This window comes from Thermobia domestica, chromosome 9, assembly GCF_964235325.1.
Source record: "Thermobia domestica chromosome 9, izTheDome1.hap1.1, whole genome shotgun sequence".
Lineage (NCBI taxonomy): Eukaryota > Metazoa > Arthropoda > Insecta > Zygentoma > Lepismatidae > Thermobia > Thermobia domestica.
Genome location: NC_137462.1, coordinates 21,188,402 through 21,210,063, shown reverse-complemented (window position 1 = coordinate 21,210,063; position 21,662 = coordinate 21,188,402). Strand labels below are relative to the sequence as shown.

At 34.7% G+C, this 21,662-nt stretch overlaps 1 protein-coding gene across 4 annotated transcripts in view; it reads right to left on the bottom strand.

The window, feature by feature from the left end:
* Window positions 1-528: 528 nt before the first annotated feature.
* The window catches only part of LOC145694454 (uncharacterized), a 35,911-nt gene continuing 14,777 nt past the window's right edge, over window positions 529-21,662 (bottom strand). For all 4 annotated transcript variants that reach the window (XM_081770721.1, XM_081770722.1, XM_081770720.1 and 1 more), the window contains exon 3: window positions 529-3,598. In XM_081770721.1, the coding sequence (XP_081626847.1) occupies window positions 2,320-3,598 (1,279 nt within the window). In that variant the 3' untranslated portion in view covers window positions 529-2,319. The remainder of the gene's footprint in view (window positions 3,599-21,662) is intronic.

The window sequence follows — 21,662 nt, the reverse complement described above, 5'->3', positions numbered from 1 at the left end:
GGTTCCTGGGTGCCCTGTACTCTGTGTAAGGGCTGGTTTCCTGAAAGATGTGTGAGCGGTGGTAAGAAACCGTATTTTATCTGTGGACGATGTGTCTCAAATATGATTACTGCTTCATGAAACTGGGTGATGTGATTCACGCAAGAAAAATAAATATTAATCTCAGTGCACACATACATTTTACTAATAATCTAGTTGTTACTTGCAAAATAGTAGTACAATGTAGTTCTAATGGAAACAAATGTGATTACTATGTGTAATGATTAAACGGTATAGTGATAGATACACTACTGTGTTTTAGCTTGCAATTTCAACGTAGAGAAATTAGTATAGAAATTGTTGTTAGTGACTTGCATGTATTTATCATGTAATAGTAATTATATTCTGTACTTCTCATATAAGAATGTTAGTGTAGCAAGATAGTAAGCCAAAATACAACTATCATGTATATTTTATCCTTTATGGTTCAGTGTCCGGAATCGCCAATCTACTGTCCGGATTCACCATTCCAAAATTGTAGATCAAAGATTTTGCCAACTTTCAGAACTTTATTTTTTATTTCTTAGCATGACATTCCAGAAAAACTATTTCAGTTGTACATGTACCGTATACCAACATATCATTAAATAATATGACGAAGTATTGAATATTTTTGTTTAGTGGGGTAGCAGTAAAAGGAAGCGAAACATCAGAACTGTCCGGCTTCACCGAAACTTACCCTCCCTCTTTCTCTCTCTCTCTATATATAAATTTACTGCTTCATTACTATTTGGCATAGAATCATGATTCAATCGCAATTTTCTTCAGTATAACGAGTCCTTTTCAAAGGTACCACTCACTTGTCCGCGTCATACACCTCAACCGAAAAATTCGGGAAAAACTGGAATCGTTTCTGATAAATAGCACCCCGGAAATTTTTCCCCTCTGACCTGGGCCTGGAATCAAGTAGGGATCTGAAGATTTCTTGAAAAATACGTAGTTATGAACTCAATGCTTGTGCTAAATTTCAACTCTGTATCTTGAAAACAAAGGGCAGAAATTTTTTTTCAGTCTGAAGATTCGGTTTTAAATGTGTCTTGTGAAATATGATTTTCAACTAAATTTCCTACCACCATTAAGAGAGAGAAGGGGTATTCTGTATTTTTAAAATTCTTGTTAGTATTTATATTGCTTCTCACTAATATCGTTTATATATGGTAACATGGATCTTGCGTAACTGATTTTTCAATAAGTACCGTTTTCCATTCCCCACAGGTGAAAGCTTTCGCTACACCCCTTCCTACACTCTTGACACAAGTTTCCTGTATAACGTGTATAAGTTTACATGTGTATTGTTAAGTTTAACTTTAGACTCAAGTTCCATATAATATTGGAATGTATGAAGTTTTTCAGCTGTATGTGTTGGCACTAAAATTTCTTTCCTCTAGCTGCTGGCGAGTATGATACTTATGATTTTATAAATTAATATATGTTACAAAAAATGATTTCCCATTTTTCCAACATCCAAATCCATATCTGATCAGCGTTAGCCTCGTGTTGCTGCATGGAAACTTGGAGTAAATGCCTTCCAATACTCACTAAGAAGTAGAACGTTGATCACTTTAAATTTAACATGTTTTCCACAATTTTGACACATACACTTTTCATCTCTAAGTATCAGTATATTTCTTCGCAAACTTGAATTTCCTTCTACAGACTTAGTCCTGCGAATTTCCTTTCTCTACCTGCAAGCACTATCATCTGTATTGAGAAATTTCAAGTCAAGATAATTTTTTTTCTACACACTTACCACATCTGAATGTATTCACATGTATTAACATTTGTTTGCTCAGAATGTTTTGCAATGAAATCTTCTTCCACGCTATTTACATTTCAGGTTATGAATGTCTGTGTTAATATGTTTTGCCGAAAGTGATTTTTGGATATATATTTTATATACACATTTGAAATATGTGGTTTTCATTTGTATGTAGTAATATCTGTATTTTCAAGGTTGACTTTTGGCGAGGGCCGTGGTGAATCTGGTAGAGCGCTCATATCTAGTGCTTGGGTCTAGGGCTCGATCCCAGCCCCGCAAAGTGAACCTAATGGTGGACAAACACTATGTACGTGGTTTTCCTCGGGGTTCTCCCGTTTCCTCCCACTTTCTTCATATTACCATTTCATTCATTACTCATAATCACCGTCTTCTTTAACCTAACCGGCATAACCATGGGACGTAAAACTCAAAGATTTCATTTCATTTTTTACTTTCGGGGAAATCCCTTTCCACATTTTTGTCACTTCTGAGCTTCGGAAACTGTATGTACTAACATGTATTTAGCTAATTTCGATTTTTGACGAAACCCCTTCCACATTCTTGGCATTTGTAAGCGCTTCACCTGTATGTATCAACATGTGTCTTCCTAAGTTTGATTTTTTATGAAATCGCTTCCCACACTCTTCGCACGTGTAAGGTTTTTCACCTGTATGTATTAAAATGTGCGAAGCTAAATATGATTTTCGAATAAATCTTTTTCCACATTCTTCGCACGTGTAAGGTTCTTCATCTGTATGTATCAAAATATGCGAAGCCAAATTTGATTTGTGACTAAATTGTTTTCCACATTTTTGGCACGTGTGAAGTTTTTCACCTGTATGTGCTAACATGTGATATGTCAATTGTGAGTCTCCACTAAATCCTTTCCCACACACTTTGCAGTTGCGAGGATATTTGCCTGTATGCATTAACATGTGCACATTTAAATTTGATTTTTGATTAAACCCCCTTCCACATTCTTGGCACGTGTGAGGTTTTTCACCTGTATGTATTAACATGTGTTTTGCCAAATGTGAATTACCAATAAATCCCTTGCCACACATTTTGCACGTGCAGGGATATTTGCCTGTATGTCTTAACATGTGCGTTGCCAAATTATATAATTCAGTAAATCGCTTTCCACATTCTTTGCAGGTGTGAGGTTTTGCACCTGTATGTATTTTTATGTGTTTTGCTAATTTTGATTTTTCACGAAATCTCCTTTCGCACTCTTTGCATGTGTAAGTCTTCTCACCCGTATGGATTAAAATATGTCTTGCTAAATATGATTTAGCTATAAATCCCTTTCCACATTCTTGACAGGAATGCATTTTTCGATTTGTATGTATTAGCATGTGTTTTTCGAAATGTAATTTTCTACTAAATCCTTTTCCACAGACTGTGCACGTATGAAGATATTCACTTGCATTTATTAATATGTGCCTTGTCAAATTTGATTCTTGAACGAATTCCTTTGCACATTCCTGGCCGATGTGAAGTTTTCTCCTTGTATGTGTTAAAATGTGTTTTTCCAAATGTGAGTTTTCAATAAATTCTTTTCCACACTCGTGGCAGCTATGGGATATTTCACCCGTATGTATTAACTTGTGTTTTGCCAAATTTGAAGTACGACCAAATCTCTTCTCACGTTTTTGGTAATTAAGATTTTCACTTATATGTGCTAACACATGTCCTTCCAAATCTAACGGAGTCAATCTCTTGTAAATCCGCTTGCAAGTATGAGATTTGTCAAGTGAATGAGAAATTATTTTCTTTCCTTTAATAAACGAATTCCCTTTCCTGGAAAGAGTAGGAACTGTTAAAAATTCAATAAACAAGAGAATGAAAATCTACGTAAATATTATGTAACACCAAAAAATCCTTGCATAGTATAGTAACAAAAATATTGCATGTTAATTGAGAGTTCTTCTCAGTCCTAGATACGTTATATTTCATAATAAACTGAAATCTCTTATTACACGAAATCTTGTAGAAATATAAACTATATATAAGAACTTTAGAGGGTTCCGATATCATTTCCATTCTACACACAAGACAGTAGCTATTCTTTTACTATCTCGAATTGTATCTATAATTGATATCAAATTTAACTCGTATACAACCATCTGCGTGTTATTAAAAGTTAAGTATTTCCGCAATACTATCGTGGTCGTTATTTATTAGTTTTCCTTTCAGTATTCATGGGAGGAAAGAAAAACTAACATTGTTTAAAATTTTATGCAAAGATAATGGGAAACGAAAAATACAAATCAATAGCAACTTTCAGCTCCTACCAACACTGGGTGAAGGTATTGACATTAAGGTAGATGTGAAGTTTGAAATTGAGATTTCACTATATTTCTGTTATTATTTTAATGCACATTGTAGTGCGAATTCCTTAAATCCTAATTAAGTCAGGATTTTACATCCAAATTAAGTTACAACATAAGATTTCTCGTTAGAAAACTTGAATAGCAAAACGAATTTAAGGTTAGCCTATATTGTTTATAGTAGCCTATATTGTTTATAGGATGAAAAAAATGTGAACAGTATAACGTAACATTATAGCCAAGTGGGCTGCGAGGCGAGTTAATAAATTACATATTTTCTACGCGACAGTTCGCTCCGCCCCAATGCTTTCATTAAAAAAAAATATCAAGGATTATATCAGCACACACTAAATGAGTTTAAATTTATATTATGGTAGCCTATAATATGAGCTTAAACAGAGGAAGTGTAAACACTCATTAATTATTACGTAGATTTCAATAATTTAGTGCTTGATTTTGACGTCACTGAACGTTAGGAAATATGAATTGTTTCAATATTACGATCATCAAGGATGCTAATATGAATCTGGTGAGAACTTGTGCTTCCAGAAGCTTGAAGTTCACAGGTGATAAGATAGCAATTCTGCATTACGCAAGTTTTAAAACTACTTTCAATACGTGTTCTTGCTATTTATCTTGAGAGAAAACCCTCCTCGAAAGGTTCGCTTTATTGGATATTGTATTCCATTATCTAATATATACTTTCACTTAACGTAGAAATGTATACGCCAAGATAGTTTAAAAGTTTATCATTCTTTTAACTTTACTTGAATTTGGAACCGAACGATCTCAAGCGAATTTAGGATGCTGTGTTTGCAACCCCTAAGTTCTTCAAAGAATGCACTTTCTACTAATAATACTAATTTTACTTTTGAAAATTTGTAAGCACTACGTTCTTTTATTTAAAATTTCTTTGATTTATACGTAGTCAATGTTGAACACAGCTTTGATTTTTATACTTGGCAGTAGTAACTTTCAATAATCTGCAAGGTCCTTCTGTTGAGTTTAGACAAAGCCGTGTTGTTTTAAATAAACGACAAAAAACGATTTTTTTTATCAAGAAAGAAAATCTCACGTACGAACTCTGATATCAATCTCCTGCTGAGTATTATCTACTGTAAAGACTAGCAGAGAATATTATCTAATAATAATAATATAGCATCTTAATGATAAAAATATTTTTCACTCTTCTATTAAGATTCCTGTGGGTTTGCCTGTTTCTGGATATATTATTTTTATAATGAATAAAGAGGCTTGAAACAGCGATTTGGCAAATATGATTTGTTTAAAACTAAAACAACTCATTAGTTGTTTTGCAAGGAACTAAGCAACTGACCTTGTTTGCGTTTGTCTTTTTTAAAGAGAATGGTACAAGTTATAAGGCACAGAAACAAGTAGAAAACTATGTGATATTTCGCCTAAGCGTAGCTTCAGTACTGAAATGAAGATGGCATTCAGGCATTGTATTGAGTAGCTGTCAGCCAGTCAGAACGGCTCTTTGCAAACATTTTGTTATAACATAGGTTAATCAAACCACATTGTTCTAAGTAATTGATGTGAATCAAAAAGACAGCATTTTAGTCCTCGTAAAAGTCGGCTCCAGTGTCGTACAAGCAGCGGTAAGTGTTGCAGTTCCTACAACTACTCAACAATTGTAAAGCTATATCCGGAAACAATAAAAATTGTTAGACGTCCTCATAGTGGGAGAAAACACGTAACTACGCAAGAGCAAGATAATTGGCTCAATGCTATTACACAGCAAAACAACAATACCTCCCTGCTTCGCGATCTACTGCTAGAAGACGGCTTAGAAAAGCGGGCCTTCACGCTCGTCATGCTGCAAGAAAGAAAGTCCACTCACAGGATCTTATTCGATTGGGTCTTAAATTTGCAGAGACGAACAGGCATTGGAATTGGAACGATGTAATCTTCGTAGATGAATGCGTTTGTCTCTGGAAGTTAGGACCAGTCGTCGTGTACAAACCAAAAGGAATAAAATATGTTCGACGATGTTTACCATAGATAACACTTTGGGCGTATTCGGTGCCAGCCTCGGGTTTCTTGATGTAACAGGGCTCAGGAGTCTATCAGATAGAGGGAGTCTAATAGGTCAACAATCAAGAAACCCACATTTTCTTGTAGATTATTTTTTCTATCAGGCTGGAAAGGTTGCTCGACGCCTAGTATAAAGGATTTATCTATTTTTGGTATGTTGTCCAATTTTTCAGTTTTTTTTTGTATCCAATTTTAGGTTTATTTTCTAAGAGGGTAGAAAATTCATTACTGGCTTGTTTTTCTTCCAGTTCGGGGTCAGTTTGTATCATCCTGTCCTTTATACTTATTACTCTTTTTCTTTTCCTTTCTAGCAATTGTTCCAATCTTCTTTTATCCCTTGCTTTTACTGGGTGATTTACGGTTGTTTGTTTTTGTATATTGTATCTATCCATAATTGATCTTACTGATAATCCTCTGGCTACCCTGTAAGAGAGACATTTTTCGCTGTTAGAATCTGGCAGATCTTATGTTGCATGGGATGCATACTTTCTTATCCTTTTCATTACTTTTATCTCCCTTGTGTTGTAGACTTCCAGAATGGCGACATCTTTTTCTTTGTTGTCACAATATTTCTTGACGAGGGAAAAACTCTTGATAGATTTAGCATTTTAGTACAAGCAGCGGTAAGTATTGCAGTTCCTACAACTACTCAACAATTGTAAAGCTATATCCGGAAACAATAAAAATTGTTAGACGTCCTCATAGTGGGAGAAAACACGTAACAACGCAAGAGCAAGTCATTCAAATTAAGAGATTCATAATAGATATATACTTTGTCATTGTTTAAGTGGTTTCCTTATTACGGGAGACACTTCTATTAGTAGATGGCATATTTTTTTATTTATTTTTCTTCCCCGCTCTAAATCTTGATTTAATACATTTAGCTTCTTCCTGGAAATCTTCAAAATTTTGCTCTATTAATGTTTCTCTGATTTCTTGATCTTTCAAATCAAACGGGATTCTTTTTTCCGCTTTCCTCAAAGTTAAAGTTGTTCTTAATTTTCTCTTTGGTGGTGATCTGTAAGTCTTCTTTTGAGGGCGACCAGATCTCTAGTAGTTCTTACGCCAGTTATTTTTATCTTTCCTAGGATCGAAGCTTTGACTAATCTTTTGGCAGTTTGCTTCAGTATTTCACTTTTAGGTCGGATAATTATGGCCGGTTTGATTTTTGCTGCCACTTGCGTTATTTGCTTTTCTTTTTCTGTAATTGTTCTATCCTGCTAGACAATTTCTAACCATGTTGGTTGTTTTGTCTTCATTCCAGTTTCATCGACTTCCAATTGGCTAGTCTGGAAATTTTCGAGTTTATTTGCTAGATATTTTATTTCTCTGCTTATTCTTGTTACATCCAGCTGTTGCTCCATTTTTATGGTTGCTATTCTTTCCCTTAATAGTGCAGTTTCTGCTAGTGATTTGCTCTCTATTCTACTGTCTCAGCGTTATCTTTGAGCTTTTCCTTTTACATATTCGCATAGTTCTCCAGTTTCTTGATTTTCTTGGACGTTTCTTCGATTTCTTTTTCTACCCGATCATAGTGCTTATTCCTATCGGTTCTGACTTTTGATGTTTTCGTTCTTTAAGTTTTCTATTTCAATTTTTTGTGTCGCAATTGCCTTTTGGAGATCTTCAATTTGTTTTCTTTATCCTCCAGTCTCAGCCCTCTTTGCCCTGACATCATTTCTGCTTCCAACATTAAGTTTTCTTTTAATGTTTCCTTATATTTTACCTGAAGATTCTCGTTTATTTTTTCCATTTGGGCGAATTTTCCTTCTAATTTCATACGATTTTTCACAAAAACGAACATTGTTCTTTTCAATCGTTCTAGTTTCCCTGTTTGTTTTTTTCCAGTCTAGCAAATCGTCCAGATAGTCCAGCTCTGCCTTGTACTGGTCTAAGGAGTCAAATCAAAGAAGTGTTTCCACTGATGTCTTTTTGATTGTTTGTTTCTGGAGAGCTCTCCTCTCCACTCCTTTTACGGGCTTCCCCATCGTCCACTGGGCTCGATGCCATTCGGGTATCCTCCTTGTTTGGTTGCTTCTTGGTTTGGAAGCATTTCCTACTTAAAGATGGGTTACGTTGCATCATCTTGATTTAATTACGCGGTTGCCACGAGATGACCGAATTCATCCCCTGAAAAATTATGGATAACCCTCAATACACTCGTGTACGGAGGCTTGCCCATACTTCTTACATAGATATGGTTTGTACCAAAAGATGACAGTTCTCTTTATGAGATGAATCTTACTAATTACGGAATAGCGCTTGGGTTGTTATGGAACCTGACCTACCACATTGTCTAAAAGTTTGCCTACGCACCACTTTAAAAAGAACAATAATTACTCACCTTCCTTTTTCGTATATATACTAGATATTATAAGTCAATTTCCAATCCGGAAATGCTGACACTGAAGATTTTACTTTTTAAACTTCTTCTAATTAGTACGTGGAGTGAGTTTTTAATATTAATTTATAGAAATTATTGGTTCCGTTCTTTGCTTATATTTTGAGAAGCACTTTTTTAAAAAAATTCACGGGGTTTTCTTTATCACACACACGAAACACTCACACACATCTCAGTACCACTCACAACTCACAAAACACATTTTTCCCTCAATATCGAGCTTCTTTTCAGCAGTAATAGAAACGCACTTAATCTCTTTTTCCAGTCCAATACTCAAATGAAATAAAATCTTTGAGTTTTGTGTCCCACGGTTATGCCGGTTAGGCTAAAGGAGACGGTGATGATGAGTAATTAATGAAATGGTTGAATGAAGGAAGTAGGAGGAAACGGGAGAACCCCGAGGAAACTCACGCACACGGTGTTTATCCACCAGAAAGTTCACTGCGGGGACTTCTAATACTCAAGTTCCCAGGTGAACAGTAAATGCACATTCTTCGGAATTTCATGCGGCCATCTGTTGAGTAGCTTCATTCTGATGGGGTAATCCATTGCAGCACGAGAGGTCACCCGTCCATATGTCTCACGAGTTAGAGAATTGGCTAGTGCAGCATGATGATATGGATGTTGTAGGTTGGCACCCGTATAGTGCCGACAGGTAACCTATCTAGAATGAGTGGGCGGAAGTTAAAACAGTTATGCAGGAACACTGGCCTAATTTGTCACCTAGCACGAAAACAGTACTTGGAATTAAGTTGATGATGTCTGGGAAGAATGTGCTGAGAGTGAGCGTTACCTTTGAACTCTCATTGAAGGGATGCCAAGAAGGATCCAGGCGGTTAATTATTGCCGAGGGATATTAGACCTTCTACTATTCAGATAACCAAAACAGCAATTTTCAAGGATAACAAATATATTCCACAAGATTTCTAACTTGATATGAATGCAGAGGTTTTAATCACTATATAGAATAAACCTCAGAAAACTCAGCTATGTGGGAAATTAAAACACAGGTAAACTTGATTTGAAGCTCAGTGCCTCTCTCCTTCTCCATAGCACCTCCGTTACGATTCATTGGACAGAAGTATATTCAAATGACCTGTGTCTAGATAGAACACATTCAAACAGCTTGAAAGCAGTGTTGTTGAGCGAAAGTCTCCAGTCAGGTAAACGCAGACAATAGGAAAAATGAACTTCCGTTTCAGTTTGGTGCACTATTACTTTTTCTCCTTTCTCAAATCAATACTAAGCATAAAAAAAGGTGTACATTGTTTTATTTTATTATTATTATTCAATACAATATTTTACAATTTAGGTAATGATCAAATGTTTTTGTCATTTGGCTCTGTCTTCATCTTCAACGTTCACATCTATTCTGGACTTTAAAGTAAGTAACGTAAAGTAACCAATTATAACAGTGCCTGTGTGATATTACGCAGTGCAATCGGTAATGTATGGAATTCTAAATCTAAAGGTCCTTAGTTCAACTCCTGGTATGAGATATTTTTAAGAACGCATTGTGCATCACTTCTTTGAGTTTTGTGAGTAATTTGTCTCAATTTTGGTGAAATCACAGCACATAATAATACTGTTCTTCATTATTATTATTTGCATGAACAACACAATTCACTTTATTGTTTTCATTCCATACTCACTTATATTTACACTTTATATCATACGCACATGGGAACATGGCTTACATTTAAATGATAGCTTCAATTCTACATAATCTATATGTTACATGATCACAAATTGCGAACAATTACATCGCAAATTTCATAAACACTGCTTTCGCAACACTGTTATTGCAGAGTATATCAAACAATGTCTCTCGGATGTTATTTGCATCGTGAAAAGCTTCAGTGTTTATTAGTGTAAAAGATAACGCGTTCCACGACAAATGCTTCATTCTGTATATTAAAAAATGAAAGCAGTATGTTACACATTACATTGCAAAGAAAACGTACCATAAGGGGAGGAGAAGGAATAAATATGTAGGTGAAAAATTATAATCTCACGATTCTGTTTTGTTAGAGAGGGAACTAGCACATAAGCTTATTATTTAAAATAAACTGTTGCATGGACAAGTGTTTTGGAAAATACCGTATTCAAAAGAGAGAAGAGTAACAATCAGCAGATTATTTCTCAGTATGTACGTATCACGTCCTGTTTGATTTTATTAGCTCACGAAACAGATGAATCGCTTGAAATTAAATTTCGCACTGCAGTGTCTCCCGGTCGACTTCTTCTTTTTCTATTTCTTTAAGTTAATTTCAATAAAATGAGGATTTTATGACTAACAGAACGGTTTTAAAATGACCTACGATTTAAGGGATGAAAGAGAACAATTTGTTTAGATTTCTTAACATATACAATTATCATGCGATATAAAATTAATATATAAAGTACAGATATTTATCACACATCATCTGATACAGTTTAGTGATCACAGTTCTGCTAGTATACAAGAAATTTTTAGGAAAATTACGTTTTCATGTGTGTCATGAAACGTTATTTAGCTTCGAACCCGTATACCTTAAACGAAATAGAGACATGTTTCGATGTTTTAATACGTAGAACGTTGAAGATCTCGTGGCATATGACTAAGAAATCTTTCGAGGCAAAGTGGTATCGTTTTTCGCCTAAATAAAGCCATTTGCCCTTTCCTTACGTGTCCCTTTACTTAAGTAGATTATTCTACTTCTTGGGGAAAATATGCCACAGAGTCACAATTTCTTCCAGCATATACCTTGTTTCATTCCCAAGTTATTATAGTACAATGTTCACGGGACAAGACTTTGTGGGCACTTAACTAAGCATATCTACGTAGTTTTAAAAGCTTTATAGATAATACAACTTTTTAAAACACAAGCTTGAGTAAAAATAATTAGATACATTATGCCTAATGTTCTGATGGACACTGAACATTCATGAACAATTATAACGCCAAAACTAGAAAAAAAGTTCAGATTTAAATTAAAGCTTTAGAAAAATTTTCCCCGTCTTTAGCAACTATTCTGAAGAATGTACATATTTCGTGTAAAATCCCTTTTTCTTTGACAAATTGCGTGCTTAAATTGGTCAACATTTTATTCCAGTAAATAAGATAGAGAACAGCGGAGATCTTGAACCGGGGAAAAATACAAATAAGCATACACCCAGTTGTATTTAGAGAACGATCAGTGAAATTCAAATTTTACGTTAAGCACTGGATTTCTGGACATTCTGTTGCACATGTTGCACTCTCGTGTTCAGGCACGTGTCTCCCTGGATACAGATAAAGAACTTACTGGACATACGTTCCTGAAAGTACAAGCCCAAAAAGAGTTAACCGAGCGAAGTAGTTCAATGAGTAGTGTTGCTTTTGCATTCTGAAGCTCGTGGGTTGGACGCCTGCTGCCGACCATTCTGACTGGAGTTTAGTCTACCAGGCAAACGCTGAGAAGGTATCTATTAAACATACACGATCAGATCCTAAATCATTTCCATTGTTATTGTTGTTACACATTTAGTTAAAATGACCTCTGAGCTGTATTTGGCGATTGCTGAATAAATAAAAGTAATAAATATTTTCAAAACCCAAACCTTCATTTGAAGTTTTGACAGTAACATACACTGTGTAATTTTAGTAGCAAATGTTAAAAACTGAAGAAAACAGAATATATTTTGCACCGCTAAACATCAGTACAAATTCAGCAATATAAGAAACTCGTTCACTCTGTGATTAACCGAATCCGAAGTCTCATGGAATCAGGCACAAAGCTTTTGCACTGCGTAATATCCCGAAGTAAACTAAGTTTGCCTGGATTTTTGACCTACCAAACCGCATATACAGTTTTTTCCTTAAGAATAAATTTACATTCTCCATGCGTATTACTGACGCAAGCTTCATGACCCACCTATCTTAGACGTACCAATTTCATTATTTGTGTAATTATATGTAATCTCTTCTTATATTAAAGATCAAATATACCCATAGCGACGAAAATTTTCTTTTGGTTACCCTAACGTAAGTGACTTATTCAAAATTTTGTTACGATCTGCGTTTTAGTAAGCCGTATAACTGAAATGAATAAATAATCATATACACATATTACTGTTGAACATCAAAATTTTATTTAACTCTGTGTATCTAATGTTAAACCGTGTTAAATATGTACTAAAATATACATTGATGGGAAATTTATTTTCTGTTCTGATATAAATATATTAGTTTAATTTGTGTGCAGAAGTGGGTAATGTTGTATGCATATATTTAACGAAAGATTGGGTGTTGTATAGTTATAGACTGGTCGTGATAAGTGGTGTGCCATATATGCACATATTGCACTGATACATTTGATAAATATGAGTAATTATTAACTGCATTCTGAGTTATTAGGAATATAGGATGTTATTCCATACAGTAACGGATACAGGATTACATAGGACCCCGTATAAGGAGAATATAAACTTGCACATCTTATGTACACAACTTGGAAATTTGGGCCTATATTTTCAGTGTAAACAAATCCAATTTACAGCGCTATAATTTCGCTTGAGTGTAAAAATGATAAAAAATTTTATGTGATAAAGTGCTGGACACAATCCTTAATATACTTAATATCTTCAGTAAAAGAACGTATTCATAATTCATAACAGTGTTGAACAAACCCAAGATCGCAACTTCCTTGTGCGGTAAAGAGTAATAACACTGAACGCTATACTGAAATAAATGACGTGCGTAATACAGAATAATTCAGGATATTTTGCGAAAATTACCATAATAAAACTGAAAAAGAGGTGAAGAAAGCTTCCTCTAATGAGAAGAGAGAATGTAAGTATTATAATAAAATAAATTACAAGTTAGAAAATCATCATTATAATAAGCATGCTGTTCCTCTCACTAGATGAAGGGAGTGAAGTTAAAAGAAGATAGTGAAAAGTACCAAGTCCACAGTGCAAGTTAGAGCTCGGAAATTTGACTAATTAATATCAAAATGCAAACACGAACGACACAAACTTCTAAATAAAAAAAATTGGCACCTTAAAATGTTTCGGTTGAAAATGGCGAGGTGGACAATGCATGTAACGTAAATAAAATTAAACAAATAATCTAATAGCCAAGAATGTAACTAAGAAACGCTATCTTGATAACTTTTGGGTAGAAATTGTTTCGGGGATTTTAATTTCATTAAAAGTGACGTAGAGTTTATTCGTTATGGTTTTCTTCATTATATGTGTTCTACAAGATTAATTAAAATAAATACTATCATGACTAATTAATTTAGGTTAGGACAGTCACACTCATCTCGACAGATTATGATCAATCGTGTTCAAATTCTTGTTCCTTAAGCTATAGGCGTATGAATCCTGTTTCTGTATTATAGTAAAAATGATGTGGCATATTAATTAACGTGATCATTCAAATATAAAAAATATAATCAATTGAGGAAAGTAACTACAGCAATACGAATTAACTATTGCATAACAAACGATTATTGCAGAGTGATAATAGATCAGGAAATGTAAATTTTTGCCAAATTGCATTAAGTCGAATTGATTGTTTATGTCCCAGCTGTCTTCGCATAGGGTGTGTTCCCTGATTGAGGGTCAATCGAAAAAAAAAAAAAGATCAATGCAGTAACAAAATAAATATAGTAATCTGTTGTTCATCAGTATTAAACTGAATCGTGATGCTAGTAAGAATAAATCTCACATCTTCTCGTTTGCTCTCTAAAAATAACGATATATATAATTTGGGTGATCTATGCACTGGTTTCCTAGCAAATGATATTCAAATGAGATTTAGTCAGGGTTTCTTCATTAAGTAACAATAATGGTTAATACAAATGTCTATTGTATGCATATTTAGATATGTTTCATGAGTAGATTAGTTAGATTAGGTATATTTATCATCCTTAGGTTATGTTATTTATTAATTGTAGTGTTAGTCACGTTAATTCTATGATAAGATATGAAGGGACTGAGATCCCATATTATTAATGAACGCCTTGTTGTAATAACGTAATACATATGTAACACTGAAATAAAAGAAAATATAATTTCACTTGAAAGCAAACGTAAACATATCACACTCTCTTAAGAATGAAAATGAACATATTGTTGAATCTTTGCTATTTTAAAGCCAATATGAATAAGTTGCTATTATTCAAAACTAAATAAGGCAATGTCGCTAAATGTTCGCTATGTTGATTATTCTTGATTTAAATAGAGAGTAACATTAAACGCACATTGATGTTATTGTTGTAAATTGAAACAGAATATTTTCTTCTTATTGATCATCCTGAATATTAAGGACAAGGCACAGATCCCGAAAAACAATTTATGCATACCTAAAAAAAAACAGACTGAGAAATTATTGTTATCCTTCATTGAAAATCTTTGAGTTCCACGTAACAGGCTTACGCAGGCTAGGGTAAAGGGGACGGTGATGATGAAATGGTGGAATGAAAAAAGTAGAAGGAAACAACTCCGAGAAAACTAACGCACACGGTGTTTGTCTACCACAAATTATTATTTATTGAACTAAATAAACATTCACTGAAATCAAAATGAACATTTATTAAATAGGTTACACACACAGTTGAGAATTTGAATAAAATAGATTAACAAAATTTGTTGTAAGTTTGTGTGTTACATTCTTATTAAATAGGTTACATACACAGTTGAGAATTTGAATAAAATAGATTAATAAAATTTGTTGTAAGTTTGTGTGTTACAATCTTCAATATGGATATGAATTTTACGACTTTTTGGAAACCGTTGACCTATCTACTTTGCAAATTGCATCATGCTCCTGAAGATAATAAAAGGGTTGGCGGATTTGTTTAAAAAATGTTTTATTTGCATTTAAAGGAAAATTATCTAAGGGAGAAAAAATATATACGAGGAAATTTCATGTTTTTCTTTTCAATGCTATAGTAATTAATAAACCAAGGTTTCTTGATCGGATTGGCCTGCCGCAATTTCTTGGACTATTTCAAACCAAGAAGAATATATAAACCATTGCCCCTAGGAAAACTTAACTGGGAGATTAGCTTTTGTATATATTGACAATTTAGAACATATTCTTTAATCTTCCTAATAAAAAAATATTTAACTTATTCATTTTTTATTCTTACAAATTGGCGACCTACGCTACAGGATTTATTTAATGCAATTAAACAGTTACATATTTTTTGAAATTGTCGCTTTATGTCTAAAGACAAAATTTTCAATAAAATTTAGTCATTTTTTATCTTTTGTGGGGTATACATCTACGATATGAAACTAGATAAGCATTTAAGAAACCAATAAGATTAATGGTTGTTCTTTGTTACTTTACTCTTTTTTTGCTTTTTATCTGTCTGTTCGGATGTGTGTGACTAGTGAACTTTAATAGGATGTTAGCGCCTGATGTTAGCGATATTGAACCAGAAAGTCCGGCATGCTGTAAGCACTAAAGCATTCTAGACGTTTGCTTCGGTTTGCTGTAATAAGTAATGTCTGGATTTGTATGTAATTACACATTTTTTCCTTCATATGTAGGTTCGTCAAATCCTTGAATGTTTCTTATTCACACCTGCAGCGGACTTCAACTCAAGTTTCGTATTACATATTTAGACCACTACTACATATTTCTATGGTTTCTACATTTTTTTTACATAAAACTGTCTTAAAATTTTGCGTTTACTGAAATTTTAATTTTAAAAAAATAATCTCTGCAACAGTGCAAGGCTTGCACCTAGATTCAATTTTGTCATGTCAATCTTTTCGTTTCTTTACCGAAAGTGAAATATATCTTCCTTTTTTTTTATTTGTCAAACCATGTTTCGCAGCATTTTCGCCGATAACAAAAGAAATGTAAGAAACAAGTAAATATCCTCCCTCCGAGGTACATTAGTAGCACCCTTTATTCTCAACTCTGGAGGAAGACAGATCACGTGCCTGACAGGCGACTGGCCACGAAATTCCTAAAATGAAGTCGATTTGGTTGTTATCGGAGGTAGGACGGGGAAAAAGATGAAAGCAAATCCTGCAATTCAAGTTAAAACTGTATGCTAGTGTGCTTCCAGAAGTTTACTGCAAGAGTTCGTTCCAAGAAGCTGGCGACAATGGCAATATCATAGCAGGTAACCTAAGCTTTCAAAGAACTTCGCTTGTTCAACTGAATGACAGGAGGACAGTACTCTAGTATTGCAATTGCAAAACGCATGTGTTCTGCATTGACCGTCGAAGTTGTCTCAACGTTATCCGTGAAATTGCGGTCGTGTATAACTATTGACGATGCGTTTACTACGGACGGTAAAGTGGTGGTGTTTCAAGTGTGTGATAAAAATTGGATGTTCAATGAAATTTCAGTTAGAATATATATGAAGTGCACTTTATGCAAAAAATAAAAATTTGCGAACTGAAAAAAGTACTCTTGACACAAATGCATCAAGATACTTTAGTGAGTGAGCTTTACAAAGACTTGTGCCAAGCAATGATAACAGCAAGCATTCCTTGGTACAAAGTGCCAAAACACTGTGCTTTTCTGGAGTAGTAGTGCGGGCGCCGAATTCCTGACGAATCCACTCTTCGAAAATGTTATCTCCAAGTTTGTTATAGGGAAGCTATAGATAGCAGTAGAGCAGAAATAGGTAGTTCATATATTTGGATTTTTGTGGACAAAACAACAGACGTTTTGGGACTTTATGTAGCAAATTTAGTGATTGGAAAGTTAAGTGAAGATGCTTCATCTAGATCCTATCTTGTTCCGAGTCAATTGCTGGAACGCACGAATCATTTCACGATTGCTCGCTTTTTAAACGACGGTCTTAAAGTGTTGTGGCCGGGAGGAGTTCAAGAAGAAAAAGTCCTTGTTCTCTACACAGACAGTGCAGCGTACATGTTAAAAGCGGCTAGAGCACTTACAGATCTTTATCCTTACTTAATTCATTTCACCTGTATAGCCCATGGTCTTCAGTGTGTTGCTGAAGAGGTGTGAGACAACTTTTGCGAAGTAAATCAACTAGTTTCTTCCATGAAAAGAAAAAAAAATGTTTGTTAAGGAGCAAGAACGTGTTCAAGTTTTTAGAGATCAACTGCCAGACGTGCCACTTCCTCCGGACCCTGTGCTAACGATGAGGTACTTGGATACAGGCAGTACATTTCTACAACGAATATTTTCAAAAAATAAAGCCTGTTGTTCATTCATTTCCATCTTTGCTGTCAGTTGGCATTGCTCAGAAACTGTTTAATGACTCAAAAATAGCGTGTGATATCGCATACATAGACGGCAATTTTGGTTGGCTACCTACAAGCACTAAAAAGCTGGAGACTGTTGGGCGGCCTCTTCCAGAATGCATGGAAATCATAGAGGATGCAAAGAGATTGCTACAAGGTGTGTGTGGAGATGTAGGAGAAAAAGTTCGAAATAAACTAAATGCCGTGCTGGAAAGAAACCCGGGTTAAGACAGCCTATTAGCAGTGTGTGAGATTCTCAGTGGTGAAACAAGAACCCCCTGAAGATATTTCCCCCAACTACATCCAACTGTTGAAATACGCTCCTGTTACCTCATGTGATGTGGAGAGATCATTCTCTGAATACAAGAATATTTTATCCGATCGCCGACAAAATTTTACTTCTGATCATTTGGAAATGTATCTTGTAACCCATTGTGCGGCAACACACAGTTGAACTACAGACACATATTTGGTAAGTACATTATATCAAATTAAAAATGTTAATTAGTAGAAATATTCTTCAATCTTAGTTTAGCTGGTATTGTTTAAAAGATATAGGACTGCTTTTCTTTATATAAAATAAATATATATAAAACAATACATTTCGTCTTAAGTTGCTTTTAGTATTTAAATTTGTATAATTCGTTTCAAGATTGGGCCGTGGTGACGAATGCGCATTTAGTGTAAAAGGTTCTAGATTTGAAACGGGACCACACCACACCACATGAGATTTCTGACGTACAAAGGCCGTATGTATTGCTTTTCTCGGGGCTTTCCTGTTTCTATCAATTAAACAAAGAAATGAGGATTGAATGTGTCAAACATGGTTATAAGAAATTGATGTTGTTAACGACACAAATTAAAATGTACGAAGTAACGAAACAGGTTCGAAGACTCAAGGTGTTATTGGTTCTGGACAAAATGAATCGGAAGTGGTTGTTATTTCCGAAGGAGCAAGAAGTAGTACTAAAATCACTCAAACTTCTAAAATGACTTTACGGAAATCAAATATCCGGGAATTGAAATTGGAAAAACATAATGGAAGGATTGTTCTAACAAAAGTTATCGATGGATAATAACTATGTTAAGGCGGACATTAATTCTCTAAAATCAAATTTTAAGCTTGTGATGTCAGAAATAAGTTCGGACAATTAATTCTTTGAAGCCAGATTTTAAAGTCGTAAAATCAGAAATTTGCTCTATGAAATCCGCTATTCTCGGTTTAGATACAAAGATGTCGAATGAGTTGTCTGTTGTGAAATCAGAAATCCAATTAGTTACATCGCGATTGACTGAAAGTATGAAAGAAGTAATTATTAAATGTTTGTAGGATTTAGACATTGTTGTAACAATGTTATCCTTCATTGAACTAAATAAATAAAGATTCACAGAAATCAAAATTATCGTTTATTAAATAGATTATATAGACCCTTGAGAATTTGAATAAAATAGATAAACATGATTTGTCATAAGTTTGTGTGTTACAATCTTTAATATGGATATGAATTGTACATGATTTTTTTTTTAAACTTGACCTTCTTACTTTGGAAATTGCATCATGCACTTGAAATTAATAAAAGAGTAGGCATGCTTCTTTTAAAAAATATTTTATTAACATTTAACCCTACGACTACAGGGTGGGTCCGTTGGACCTACAAGGATTCGTTTGTCAGTAATTATAATGATACTGTGAGTATCCAGGTATTGATATTCTCTGACATTTTGCTGATTGCATTCTTCTTTTAAATTACTTAGGTGTCATTTTATTTTTGTCATGTGATAGGTTTACTAATTTATAGCATCAAGTCCCAAGCGAGTCCATTGGACCCAGATCTTTATTGAGCGCAAACATATTTTTTAAATTTCAGATTCGGTTGAACTTGTGAATTGCAGATAGCAGCATTAGAATTTGAATGTTCTCCTAGCTATCGTGGTGAAGCTAGAAATAAATACGAGGGGTGGAAAGAAATACACGGCAACATTGTTTTATCCCCGCGCAAAAGTTTTGTTCCTGTTGTTGTTGGCAACACATGTAGAAGGTGTGTGGAGATATAAAACGAAGGTGGCGGTGCTAATGTAGGTGCTGTAGTGATAGTAGTGGAGTGTGTTGAATGTGGGTTGTCAAATCATACCGCTCTGAAGGGGATGTTTACAAGTTAGAACAACGTGCATGGATGATGGAAATGGCCCGTGGAAGAAACGCCAAGGATTGTCACTATGGACTACGTTAAGCATGCTGTAATAGCGCATTGCAGTATCGGACTGCAATACTTTGGGTTGCAGCGTTTCGTGGAGGACGTGATAATGTGCAGCAGGAATCAGATGGAAGTCGACATCGGGTTGAGTCAAAACAGTCAATGAATTAATTCAATCTTTGTTGCATGCGGCAGGAGATACACTGGCAGGGAATTGGCTAAGGAGGTAGGAACATCCCACTCTAGTATTTAATGTGATGCAAAATGTCCTTGGTTGCGTCAAATTGCATTCCGGTGGGTACCGCACCAACTTACAGGCGTTCAAAAATGGCACAGATACGCTTTCGCCTCATTATTTTGCACATTACAGACGGGAAAGGCGCGTATTTCTGGATAGGAATATCGCACTTGACGAAATATGGGCGCGCTCTTATAAGCCAGAACTTAAGCGCCAATCCAGTGATACCCATTATCTCCTCGACACAAGAAGCTGCGTCAGCATGAAAGTAAGTGTAACCTGGAGGAATGTGAAGATGATGCTGATAGTGGCATATGAAGTACATGGTGTTATATTACGGCATGCAGTTCCTCTGAACCAGATAGTACATGCAGTGTACTAACACAGGTTTCTCGCACGCTTCGTCCTGCACTTTACAGGAAACGATCCAACTTCATAAGGAATCCACCCATTGTTTTGAATGACAACGCAGTTCCTGTGAGAAACCTGTTTGCATGATGGGGGTGGAAAGTTCTAGACCACATTCCCTATTTACCGCAAGAGTCCATGTGACCTTTATTTGTTCCCTACAATGCAATAACCACTGCGAGTTTGTGAAAACTCTACTAAATTCAAATATGTTTTTGTTACTTAGGAATACATTTCTGACGTATACATTTCAATATTATATATATATATATATCTTAGTATTTGTTACTTCATATATAAAAAATATACTTCATTTTTCTTGAAGAGAAAAAAAACATTAAACGTAAGTGTATTTCATTGTTGTTCTAGTTAATAAAACGTAAGATGTTAGCAATTTATTGTTTAATTACTCTTCTCATCAAAAAGGGCACATCATTGGCTAGAAAAAAGCGAAAAAATCCATTGAACCCGGTTGGTATTGAAAGGTACAAAATTTTATCTGTAGTTCCAGGGTTACAGAAAATTATTTAAGTGAGAAGAAATAAGATAAACCAGGATATTTATTTTTTCTTTCCAATGCTATAGTGATTAACAAATAAAGCTTTCTTGATCGGAGTGGCACTTTCGCAAGTTCCTGGACTATTTCAAACCAATAAGTGTAGATATACCGTTGTGCATAGGAAAAGCTTTTGTGACTAGAAAGTTTTTTCAACTTTGTTTTCCAAATTAATTAGTCTTTCTTTTTACGTTGTTAATAACCAAGTATAGAATACGATAGTCTGGACTCCTAACAATTTTATGTAATCCTGCTTAACTGAAGAAAGACAGATGGGGAAATCGATACATTTCTCAACGTGGTCTTGCTTGTAAACTGTTTACAGTTGAGAGGATATCTTGTAAATCTGGTCAACGGAAAATTTCTCATCCGTACTCGATTTCAAGTAGTGTTGACAGCTTGTTCTTTTGCCTTATGATTGTGTTCACTCGTTGGGTCTGTATCCTTTTAAACGAGAAAATCCTTTCTTCAGAC